Here is a 12,811-nt window from a genome sequence, read left to right as displayed (position 1 = left end):
GTCCTGCTGTCTGTTATAGAGGTACCAAGTCCACCTATGAAACTTGGAGTTGCAAATGTTACCAAGGACAGTGTTACTATTGCCTGGACCAGACCAGAATATGATGGCGGAAGCAGAGTCACTGGTTATCTTATTGATGCCCTGGAGAAAGGACAGACCAAATGGGTGAAATGTGCCACTGTGAGGATCTTGACTCACACAATCAAGAGCCTTAGGGAAGGTGCTGAGTACTTTTTCAGAGTCCGTGCTGAGAACCATGCTGGACTTAGTGAACCCAAGGAGATGATCGTTCCAGTTATTGTCAAGGAAATACACGGTATTGTTGCTGTCTTTACTTTAAACTTTTCAGATTACACATATTACATAATGTACATTTCTGACATGCTATGTCTATGTATAATTAATCCTAATTATAATAATTATAATAATCCTAATTTATATAAATGGGCAAGTTTTTAAAAGCTATGGTATTTCCGAAATAATAAACATTATTATTGTTTTACTAAGCTGCCATGTCTTACCACAGTCCTGTGTTATTATTTTTCTTTTCCAACAGAGGCTCCAGAGTTTGACCTAAAGAACTACCCCAAGAATACAGTTTATGTAAGAGCAGGATCCAATCTGACCTTTGAGATTCCATTAACTGGCAGGCCCATGCCAAAGGTCACTGTTTCCAAGAACAATATTGTCATTAAGGGATCCAAGAGGCTGCTGACAGAAGTAACTCCAGATAGTTTAATCATCACCCTAAATGAAAGTGTTTCAGTGGATGCTGGCAAATATGAAATCACAGCCTCAAATGCAGGAGGTACTACCAAGATTTTCATTATCTTCGTTGTGCTGGACAGACCTGGACCTCCTGTTGGTCCAGTTCAGATTGGAGAAGTTGGAGAGACCACAGTGTGTCTGAAATGGACTCCTCCAGAGTACGATGGTGGCAGTCCTGTTACGAATTATGTTGTTCTTAAACGTGAAACCAGCACTCCTGCCTGGGTAGAGGTGTCGACTACCATTGCCAGAAGTGAGATCAAGGTGACTAAGCTGACTAAAGGAGAGGAGTACCAGTTCAGAATTAAGGCTGAGAATCGTTATGGCATCAGTGATCATATTGACAGCAAGCCGGTCATGATAAAGCTTCCATACAGTAAGCCACTTTATCCTGTATCTTCAATTCCAATTCTTCTGTTTTATGAACAAGGCATCTTTGTTAATGTATTCTAACAAGAGTGTGTTCTGTAACAGCTGTGCCTGGACCTCCATCCACACCTTGGGTTAGCTATGTATCTAGAGAGAGTCTCACAGTCTGCTGGAATGAGCCAGTCAATGATGGTGGAAACCCTGTAGTTGGATACCATCTCCAGATGAAAGAGAGGACCAGCATCCTTTGGCAGAAAATCAATAAGACCCCAATCCCAGGAGACCAGTGGCGTGTCACAAACATCTGCCCTGGTCTTATCTATGAATTCAAGGTGGCAGCTGAAAATTCTGCTGGTATTGGAAAAATGAGCAAAACATCAGAAGAAGTGCTTGCTATTGATGCCTGTGGTCAGTATTTTAAGTATTAAATTTTTGCAGTTTTATGCCTTAATTATATGAGCTTACAACTGAAAATCTTTGCAGTTACTTTATTAAACTTTGATCTTTCTCACTTTAATAACACAGAACCCCCGGCAAATGTTCATGTCACCGAAGTCACGAAGAACTCGGTCAGTCTGGCCTGGCAGAGGCCTCCATATGATGGTGGCAGTAAGATTACTGGTTACAGTGTAGAAAGGAGGGAGGCACCCAGCGGCAGATGGGTGAAGGCCAACTTTACAAACATCATTGAGATGGGTTTCACTGTATCTGGACTGACCCAGGATGAGTCTTATGAGTTCAGAGTTTATGCTAAGAATGCAGTTGGGTCTGTCAGCAATCCATCTCTCATTGCTGGACCAGTGACTTGTGTTGATGCATGTGGTGAGCATATAATCCAAAATTATATGGACATTTATTAATTACTTGTAATAATTTTATTTATACACTTGTATAAATGTTTCTCGTCACAGGTGCCCCAGCTATAGACCTTCCTCCAGAGTACCTGGATGTAGTTCAGTACAAAGCTGGAGCTACAGTTAAGCTCAGAGTAGGAATTATTGCCAAGCCTCTACCAACGATTGAGTGGCTCAAGAATGGAAAGGAGCTAATAACAACCTCCACTGTGTCTGCTGAAAGCACAACGGACTCTTCTGCTGTTCTGATCAAGGATGCAACTCGCAATGACACAGGTTCATATGAGATCAAGATTAAGAATGTTCTGGGGTCAGCATCTGCAACCATCAGAACTGAAATCCTAGGTATTTATAAGTTATTGATTCTCACATTTCCTTACATCTGAATTCCTAACCAGTTTAAATCCAGACTATAAAGCCTCCATCATCTCATCCATCCATGTTATTTTAATTTTTTATCTTTCCTTAGACAAACCTGGACCCCCAGCTGGCATTATTAACTTCAACTCCATCACAGCAGAAAGAATTATGTTCAGCTGGGAACCTGTGCCTGAGTGTGACCAGGGAGGCTCCAAAGTCACCCACTACATTGTTGAAAGACGTGAAACCAGTAGAGTGGTGTGGTCAACAGTTTCTGAAAGGTGTGAACAGACGTACATTACTGTTGGCAAGCTGGTCCGTGGAAATGAGTATGTATTCCGTGTAATGGGTGTTAACAAGTATGGAGTTGGAGAACCACTGGAGTCAGAGTCTGTCATCGCTAAGAATGCCTTTGGTAGGTTTCACTAGAGTGGCATGGAATCCACAGCAGCTATCCTCTGTGTTTCTTCTTCTTTTTAACACATTTTATTTTTATCAGGCTTTTTTGTCATTAACTTCACTGTTATGTGATCTTAACATACCTATTGTCTGTTCTTAAAGTCACTCCTGGGCAGCCTCATACCCCTGAGGTGACCACCATTACAAAGTCCACTATGGTGGTGGAATGGGGCAAACCAGGTGTGGATGGAGGCAGTGCAGTGACAGGCTACTACCTGGAGAGACGAGACAAGAAGAGCTTGCGCTGGATCAGAGTTTATAAAGAGCCTGTCACTGACGCCAAACAGACAGTTTATCACTTGACAGAAGGAAATGAATACCAGTATCGTGTGTGTGCCATTAACAAGGCCGGAGAGGGACCGTTTTCTGATGCATCAGACTATTATAAGGCTGCTGACCCAGTTGGTAAGTACACTTAGATTCACAGATTTACCACAAAAGTAATGATTACTAATCTACACTCCACTTAACAAATACATGGTACTTACAGATCCACCAGATGAGCCTTGCAAGTTAAAGGTGGTGGACTCTACCAAGACTTCCATCACTTTGGGCTGGTCCAAGCCAGAATGGGATGGAGGAAGTGAGGTCACAAGTTACATGGTGGAAAAGCTTGTGGAGGGAGAAAAAGAATGGGCTATGATTACCTCCAAAGGAGAGGTTAAAACAACAGAATATGTTGTCCACAATTTAAAACCAAATGTTAACTACTTCTTCAGAGTCTCTGCTGTCAATTGTGCTGGTCGCGGAGAGCCTCTGGAGATGACTGAACCAGTGCAGGCTAAGGACATCCTGGGTAAATTCATTACTTATTGAAAATAAAATAAATCGTGTCTTCAGTGTACAGCATGTGTTTCTTGTTTTGTATTCATGTTGCCCACATATAGTTTCCCCTGTATGACCTTCTATATACTCCCTTCCCAGAGGAGGCCCAGATTGACTCTGATGTTGCCATGAGAACTCACTACATTGTGAAGGCCGGCAAGGATGTTGAGCTGTCTGTTCCATTGAAGGGCAGACCTGCGCCCACTGCCTCTTGGAGCAAGGGAGAAGAATGCATTGACCACGATCCCAAATATGAATTCCACCATTCAGACACAAGCACAGTCCTTGTTATGCGTGAGGTGACCAAGCTTGATACTGGAAAATATACAGTAAAGATAGAGAATGGTGTGGGTGAGCCCAAGACAGTGACTCTGTCTGTCAAAGTCCAAGACACCCCAGCTCAGTGCAGGAACCTGGTCCTGAAGGAGGTGACCCGTGGAAAGGTGACTCTCTGCTGGGAGGCCCCACTTCTTGATGGCGGTGCAGAGATTACTAACTATGTTGTGGAGAAGAGAGACTCATCCAAGAGATCATACTCTATGGTGACAAACAAATGCACAGACACAACATACACCATTGAAGATCTTTCTGAAAAGACATCCTTCTTCTTCCGTGTCTTAGCAGAGAATGAGAATGGTATCGGTGATCCATGTGAAACACATGAACCTGTTAAGGCTACAGAAACTCCAGGCCCAGTCAAGGAGGTTTCAATGAAAGATTCATCAAAGACCTCCATCACTCTCCAGTGGCTTAAACCAGATTACGATGGTGGTAGTATAATCTCTGACTACATTATTGAGAAGAAGGTCAAGAATGAAGATTGGTCATTAGGAGGAACAAGCAGACAGTGTGAGTTTGAGGTAAAGAAACTGAAGGAGCACTCGAACATGTTCTTTAGAGTTGCTGCCAGGAATGAGAAAGGACATGGAGATTTTGTTGAAATTGGACCTATCAAGGTCATTGACTACATTATTACACCAGAGGCAGACCTTACAGAATATCCACATGGTAGCATCAGCATTCGCCTGGGTCACAATGTGCACATTGAACTGCCATACAAAGGCAAACCCAGACCTTCTGTTCTTTGGATGAAGGACAGCCTGCCGCTTAAAGAGAGTGATCAAGTACGCTTCAAGACAACAGAAAACAAAGCCACCCTAATGATTAAGAATGTGAAGAAGGAGAATGAGGGCAAATACACCTTAACCCTTGACAACAAAGTGAACAGGAAATCCTTCCACATCCATGTCATCACACTGGGACCACCATCAAAGCCTGTTGGACCTATCCGACTGGACGAAGTGAGAGCAGAAAGCATTATGATCTCATGGGATGAACCAAATGACTATGGTGGTGGAGACATAACTTGCTACACCGTGGAGAAACGTGATACCTCCCAAAATGACTGGAAGATGGCCTCCTCCAGTGTACAGGATACTCAATTCAAAGTCTCCAACCTTATCAAAGGTGTCCAATACCAGTTTAGAGTGTGTGCTGAAAACAGGTATGGTGTCAGCGAGCCTCTGCTTTCGCAAATGGTTATTGCCAAGCACCAATTCAGACCACCAGGCCCACCAGGCAAGCCGATTGTATACAATGTTACCAACGATGGTATGACCATTCAATGGGAGAAACCTATCTATGATGGTGGCACCCCTATTCAGGGCTATCATGTGGAGAAGAAGGAGAAGAATAGCATTATGTGGCAAAAGGTGAACACTATGTTGATCAAAGAAACAGATCACAGGATTTTGGAGCTCATTGAAGGCCTTGAATACTCCTTTAGAGTCTATGCACAGAATGATGCTGGGTTCAGCCGAATGAGTGATGAGAGCAAACCAATCATGGCCGTCAGTCCAGTTGGTGAGTATTAATTCAGACCATGACATAAATCCCTTTGTTACACTAGAAAAATACAACATGCTGGAAATTTTGCATGTTATGTATAAAATCTGAGAAAAATGTTGTCGGAATAAAAACACTGTGGCAAAGAGTTAAAAGGTGCATTATGCATTTCAGATCCTCCTGGCCAGCCTGATTACACTGATGTGACTAGTGACTCAGTGTCACTGAAATGGGATGCACCCAAACGTGATGGCGGTAGCAAGATTGTTGGATACAATATCGAGAAACGCCAAGGACATGGACGCTGGTTCAAGGCCAACTTGACTGATGTGCACGACTGTCAGTATACCGTCACTGGATTGGCAACAAATGAACGCTATGAGTTTAGGGTCATTGCCAGAAATGCCATGGGTGTTGTCAGTCCTCCATCCAACTCTTCTGGCATGATTGCTGTCAGAAGTGAAAATGGTGAGTAACAGCAGGAAAGAGCTTGGACAGTGTAGATATTGGGGAAGCATTAAATCAGAGTTTAAAGGGTAAATAGTATAGTTGAAGTCCAATGCTTTTGTTTCCCTTGGTTGCTACCCATGTTTTCCTCAGCTCATTTTTCCAAGAATTACCTCTACATAGCTTACTAAAGCTGCCCGCTGTAAACTAATGCCTTTTTTCCCAAACCAGCTCTTCCAAACATTGAGTTTGGCCCAGAGTACTTTGAAGGTTTGACAGTCAAGGCAGGAGACAGCATCAGGCTAAAGGTGACCATCACTGGACGCCCAGTTCCCAAAGTTGTCTGGTTCCGAGAAGGTGTGGAGATTACAAAAAAGATGATGGACATTATTACAGTTCCTGGATCCAGCACCCTCTTTGTCAGGGATGCTGATCGTTCACACTGTGGGCGCTACACTGTGGAAGCTACCAATGGGTCTGGAACCAAAAAGGAAAACATCCTTGTTCAAGTCCAAGGTTTGCATTTTTGAAAGTTTTCTCCCTATACTTCAGTATCAATATTTACCATTCTATTCATTTGTATTCTAACTTAACTTTCTCACAACTATTTGACACAGATACACCTGGCGAGCCTGTTGGACCGATCACTTTCAGTAACATCTCAGAGGGCAAGTGCAGTCTGTCTTGGAACCCACCAGAGAAAGATGGTTGTTCTGAGATTTCACATTACATCATTGAGAAGCGTGAGACAGCCAAGATTTCGTGGGCATTGGTGTCTGATGAATGTAAGGAGTGCACCTTCCACGCAACCAAGCTCATTAAGACTAATGAGTATCAATTCAGGGTCTCTGCTGTTAACAAGTTTGGAGTTGGCAGACCTCTGGAATCCAGTCCCATCATTGCACAGATGCAATACAGTAAGTTGTCATTTTGGAAGGTTTTAAAAATCAACATATGGAAGTTTTCAAATCTATATTACATTTATTTAGTCATTTCCACTCACTATTAAAATTGTTTCCCCAGCCACTCCTGATGCTCCAGGCACTCCTGATGCAACTGAAGTTACAGGAGAGAGCATCACCTTGTCCTGGACTCCTCCAAAATCTGATGGAGGAAGCCCGATTCATTATTACATCCTGGAAAAACGTGAAAAGAAGACTGTCCGGTTCTACAAGGTGATCACCAAGAAGCCTATTACTGACTGTGCACATAGGGTTATCAACCTGACAGAGGATATGGAATACGAGTTCCGTGTTATGGCTGTAAATGATGCTGGTGTTGGAACTCCTAGCAACATCTCTTTACCCATCAAAGCCGCTGAGCCAAAAGATATACCTTGCGCTCCATCAGTGGTCTGTGTTTCGGACTCCACCAGTACCTCCATCAGTTTGGAATGGACCAAGCCTGCTGACGATGGAGGCATGGAGATTCTTGGCTACATAATTGAAATGGTGAAGGGAGAAGAGGTGGAATGGAAGAGAGTAAATGAGGAGCTTGTAACTGAAACAAATTATGTGGTGACAGGTCTGCAGACAGGGGCTGAGTACAAATTCCGTGTTGCAGCTGTCAATCATGTGGGTAGAGGTGAAGACAAGGAAATTCCAGAGCCTGCTCAGGCAGTAGATAGGCTAACAGTGCCACAGGTAGATATTGATGCTGCCTTTAAGCAGACACACATTGTCAAAGCGGGAGGTTCAGTGTGCTTGGGCATCCACTTCAGAGGAAAGCCTATTCCTACTGCCACTTGGGTGAAGGAGGAAGGAGAGCTCAGTGTCATGTCAGAGGTAACAACTACTGATGGTTACAGTTCTCTGAGCATTGAAAACTGCTCTAGAAATGATACTGGCAAATATACTGTAAACCTAGAAAATTCCAGTGGTAGCAAGGCTACTACATTTGTTGTAAAAGTCATGGACACTCCTGGACCTCCAGAGGCTGTTGCCTTCATGGAGGTGACCAGAGGCTCAGTCACACTTATGTGGAAATCTCCTCTTAATGATGGCGGAGCCAGAATCCATCACTATATTGTTGAGAGGCGTGAGGCTAGCCGCCGCACTTGGCAGCAGTCCGGTAGCAAATGCACACAGCACTACCTAAAGATACAGGACCTGCTGGAAGGAGTGCCATACTTCTTCAGAGTCTCAGCCGAGAACCAGCACGGTGTGGGTGAGGCATTTGAGCTGACTGAGCCTGTCATTGCCACTGCAGCACCATCAGCTCCAAAGAGACTGGATATCCTCGACACCACAGACAACTCTGTGTCACTAGGCTGGCTGAAACCAGAGCATGATGGCGGTAGTCGCATTCAGTGTTATGTCATTGAAGCTAGGCCAAAAGGTACAGACAAATGGGTAGTTGTTGGCAACACCAAAAATCTGACCTATGTTGTCGAAAAGCTCAACAAGGGTGATGAATATGACTTCTGTGTGAAGGCTAAGAATGAAGCTGGTTATAGCAAGCCCAAGGAAACTCTGGCTCCTGTGCTGGTCAAAGAGCCTCACATTGAACCTGCTGCTGACCTCAGTGAAATCACCAACCAGCTCATCACATGCAGGTCTGGAAGCACTTTCACCATCGATGTTCCAATCAGTGGCAGACCTGCTCCTAAGACCACCTGGAAGTTGGAGGAAATGAGACTGAAAAACACAGACAGAGTCTCAATCAAAGTTACTAAGGACAGAACCAGTATCTCAGTTAAGGAGGCCATGAGAGGAGATGGTGGGAAATACCATCTGACTCTGGAGAATGTGGCAGGAACCAGAACGTTTACTATTGAAGTTAATGTCACAGGCAGACCCAGTCCTCCAAGTGGACCAATAGAAATCTCATCAATTACTTCTGAGTCCTGTGTTGTTAACTGGCATCCACCAGAAGATGATGGTGGCACTGACATCACCAACTACATCGTAGAGAAGCGTGAATCTGGCTCAACGGCCTGGCAGCTCATCAACTCCAGCGTGAAGCGCACCTCTCTCCACGTCAGTAACCTGACCAAATACATGCAGTACACATTCAGGGTCTCTGCAGAAAACAGATTTGGTGTCAGCAAGTCCACTGAGTCTGAGACTATTGTCGCTGAGCATCCTTACAGTAAGTGTTACTCTATAATGTTACTTTTGAGCTTATGAATTTATAATATTCATTTCCATCCTATTCCATAAGATTCTTATGTTGAACTTGAATAAAACAGCAATACCTAATTTCTGATCACAGCACCTGCAGGTCCACCGACAAAGCCTATAATCTTTAATGTCACTGCTAATACAATGACACTGCAATGGGAGGAGCCCTACCATGATGGTGGAAGCAAGGTGACTGGTTACTGGATTGAGAAGAAGGAAAGGAACAATATCCTGTGGGTGAGGGAGAACAAGATCCCTTGCTTTGAGTGCTCTTACAAGGTGGAAGGTCTGGTGGAAGGCCTGGAATATCAGTTCAGGGTTTATGCCATGAACAGTGCTGGACTGAGCAAAGCTAGTGAGGCCTCAAAGGGAGCAGTTGCTCAAAACCCTGTTGGTGAGTTTAGTATCACACCATGAAGAGTTACTAAATTAATATGTTTTTAGACAAAAATGTCTGACAAACATTGTTGATTTGTTGTTTAGATCCACCGGGTAAGCCTGAAGTCACCAACGTAACAAGGACCACAGTATCCCTGAAGTGGTCGTCTCCACTGTATGACGGTGGCAGTCCAATTGTGGGCTACATCATTGAACGCAAGCCATACACGTTGACTGGCGAGGGCCGCTGGCTGAAGTGTAACTACACCAACGTGACTGACAACTTCTATACTGTTACTGCGCTGGGAGAGGGAGAGCCCTACGAGTTCAGGGTTATTGCCAAGAATGCCAACCAGGTCTTCAGCAGACCCTCTGAGTCCACCGGCTCTGTGCAGTGCAAAACTGACTTTGGTAAGATTTGAGACCATGACACAGTTTCATCAACATGCCACAAAATAAATTCACAGTAAAATGAAACTTGTGTTTTCTGCTAAATCAGTGTAAGCAATCAAACCGAGTCCCCAAAAGTTGATTCTGTTCATCTGGACGTTTTCAGTGGGAGAAACATTTTGTCACTCATCCAGGTGACTCCTTCAGTCTCAGCTGACTGCAGGTTTCCCCAATCTTATAACCAGTACATTTGACTCAGTGGTGCTAGTTTCAGCCATTATGCAAATGTACTGTTTATAAGACAAAACGTTTCTCCTACTGAAAACGTCCAGATGAACAGAATCAACTTTTGGGGATTTACTTACCTGGATGATTGAGCATGCATCAAGACAACCAAACCAAGACCAAAATATTTTCAAGACATGTCAATTCAGTTTAAACAAAGTTTCAAAACCCTGTACTTCATAACCACTTGACAGAGCCTCCAAAGGCCCAGCTTGACAGCAAGCTGCTCTCTGAAACTGTGATGGTCCGGGCTGGTTCAGACCTGGTTCTGGATGCTGCAGTGGGTGGAAGACCTGATCCTAAGGCTTCTTGGTCCAAGGGTAACAGAGAGCTGGACTTGTGTGAAAAGTACCACTTGCAGTATACCCCGACTAGAGCCATGGCCATCATCAAATTCTGTGACAGAGATGACACTGGAAAATACATCCTCACAGTCAGGAACGTAAGTGGAACCAAAACTGCAGAAGTCAATGTCAAAGTGCTTGGTGAGTGGCTTTTTATTTTTAACCATTTATTTTAATGCATTCACAAATTACACTGGACGTGTTAATTTTGAACATCCTAGCATCTAAGCATTCGTACATCTGGCTTTCTTTCAGACACACCTGGAGTTTGTGAGGGCAGCATTGAGATCAGTAAGATAACAGAGGAATCCTGCACTCTGAGCTGGAAGCCTCCTCTTGAAGATGGTGGTGATGACGTCTCTCACTACATTGTGGAGAGGCGTGACACAAACAGACTTAACTGGGTAATAATGCATGCCGAATGCAAGGAACTGACCTGCAACATCACCGGGCTGATGAAAAACACAGAGTACCTGTTCAGGGTGCGGGGAGTCAACAAGTACGGGCCTGGAGTCTATCTCCAGTCAGAGCCCATGGTCGCCAGAAACACCTTTAGTAAGTATAACAGCCACATCCTTATGAAACAATACCTAGTTAGTTACTGACATCATCGTACAATCCGAGCGCTGCTTTTTTAAATGTTACACAAAAAACTACAAGAGAAACCCACAAGTACTGGTAGTACCAATACACATTCATTTCAAGTTTTCAATCAGACTGGTGATCGGTAACCAGATTTTCTTTGTTTGACAAAGACTATCTGTAATACATTTCCTAATTCCTTCACCCACATTAGGTCTGTTTCAGATTTCCAGGATTGAACAGTGTGGGTCAGAAAATGCCCTGGCATCATAAAGTGTGAGATACAGATGCTGTTAAACATTTGGCAAACGAGGCGAGAAGTAATTTAATCTCATATAGTGGGAAAAATACAGTCTGTGAACACTGAATTACATTAGAGTATGCTGACCATTCAAGGTGATAGTTTTGGTATTTTTCAAACTTTTATTCACACTTCACCTCCCAGTCTACCCAGAATACATCTGAAAATGCACGATTCAAGTTTTGCTGGATGGTGTGAAGTTAAAAACCCAGCTTCTTAAAGAAGGACAGTAAATGTCCCGACAGTTTAAGGAGCTGTGTGATGTTTTTGCTGTGCAGTGGAGTCCTAAACAACTATGCCTATGTTGTAACAGGGTGCAGGCTTAAATGTCCACTGTAGTTGTTGGAAAGCACTGAGGAATGCTGAACTGATAACTGAAAAATGTTGAGATACTAGATAGTGCAATCATTTTTATGGTATTAATGCATCCCACCACTGAAAGAGGGAAGTCTGTTTCATTTTCCTGTCCCAGAAGTATTTCTTTTTTCTTACGCTAAACAAAAGTAAATGGAGATACAGAAGCTGTCAGGTTTGTGCCTCCATATAATCAAAAGGTTTTTGATGTATTTTGATTTGCAACAATAGTTACTCTAGATTCTTTGTAAATTAACTCTGCATCACCTGTCATCTCTCCTGCAGCTGTGCCATCTCCTCCTGGTGCTCCAGAGATCCTGGCATCAGGAAAGGACTTTGCCACCATTGAGTGGCTGAAACCAGAGAGCGATGGAGGTAGCCCATTGATCCATTACTTAGTCGAGAGACGTGAGAGAAAGAGTGCTCGCTGGGTGAAGGTGAACAGAGATGGTGCTCACTTAGACACCACGCTGAAAGTGTCCGGTTTGACTGAAGGCAACATCTACCAGTTCAGAGTGACGGCCATCAACAAGGCAGGAGAAAGTGAGCCCAGCGAGGTTTCTCTATATGTTGTCTGCAGAGTGCCAACATGTAAGTCGAGTTTGTTCAGTAACAAAAACTTCCACATTTTTATCCATTTATATTGAATTATCAGTGAATGCATCATGATATCTCTACTATATCTTTTTATGCTGTTCCTTCAGGTACCCCTGTTCCTCCTTCTATTCCTCGTATCACTGACACACACGCTGACAGCATCAGCCTGGCCTGGTCCCGACCCGTAGAGGATGGAGGAGCTGATGTGATTGGCTATATTCTAGAGATGAAGGAAGTGGGAGCAGAAGAATGGAAGAAGGCCCATGAAAAGACCCTGCGTACCACAGAGTATGTAGTAACCGGACTTTCAGCAGGCAAGAAGTACTGCTTCAGAGTGGCCGGCATTAACATTAATGGTACAGGAGACTTCAGTGACCCATGTGCTGAGACCGAGCCAGTGGAGAGAATTGGTAAGTAAAACTTTAGAAAAGCATAAACTTAAATGCATTTGCATTTGATTTTGTTGTGCCATTTCTTCTTCCACTACAGTTTATTTGCAAGTCTTTCCAGATATGGTAACTTTGACATTAC

The 12,811-nt window shown here is 43.6% G+C and overlaps 1 protein-coding gene across 6 annotated transcripts in view; it reads left to right on the top strand.

Annotated features, from left to right (window-relative positions):
• ttn.1 (titin, tandem duplicate 1) overlaps positions 1–12,811 on the top strand; it is a 175,520-nt gene that overhangs the window by 147,305 nt on the left and 15,404 nt on the right. For all 6 annotated transcript variants that reach the window (XM_076874611.1, XM_076874610.1, XM_076874609.1 and 3 more), the window contains 19 exons: positions 20–316; positions 557–1,144; positions 1,243–1,545; positions 1,663–1,959; positions 2,049–2,336; positions 2,461–2,766; positions 2,913–3,215; positions 3,301–3,606; positions 3,735–5,498; positions 5,655–5,948; positions 6,159–6,443; positions 6,545–6,844; positions 6,951–9,017; positions 9,141–9,443; positions 9,533–9,838; positions 10,297–10,587; positions 10,702–11,001; positions 11,969–12,274; positions 12,388–12,690. In XM_076874611.1, coding sequence (XP_076730726.1) covers positions 20–316; positions 557–1,144; positions 1,243–1,545; positions 1,663–1,959; positions 2,049–2,336; positions 2,461–2,766; positions 2,913–3,215; positions 3,301–3,606; positions 3,735–5,498; positions 5,655–5,948; positions 6,159–6,443; positions 6,545–6,844; positions 6,951–9,017; positions 9,141–9,443; positions 9,533–9,838; positions 10,297–10,587; positions 10,702–11,001; positions 11,969–12,274; positions 12,388–12,690 — 9,207 coding nt within the window. The remainder of the gene's footprint in view (positions 1–19; positions 317–556; positions 1,145–1,242; positions 1,546–1,662; positions 1,960–2,048; positions 2,337–2,460; positions 2,767–2,912; positions 3,216–3,300; positions 3,607–3,734; positions 5,499–5,654; positions 5,949–6,158; positions 6,444–6,544; positions 6,845–6,950; positions 9,018–9,140; positions 9,444–9,532; positions 9,839–10,296; positions 10,588–10,701; positions 11,002–11,968; positions 12,275–12,387; positions 12,691–12,811) is intronic.

This window comes from Maylandia zebra, linkage group LG16 (assembly GCF_041146795.1).
Source record: "Maylandia zebra isolate NMK-2024a linkage group LG16, Mzebra_GT3a, whole genome shotgun sequence".
NCBI classification, from domain to species: Eukaryota; Metazoa; Chordata; class Actinopteri; order Cichliformes; family Cichlidae; genus Maylandia; species Maylandia zebra.
This window is presented reverse-complemented; position numbering and strand designations above follow the sequence as displayed.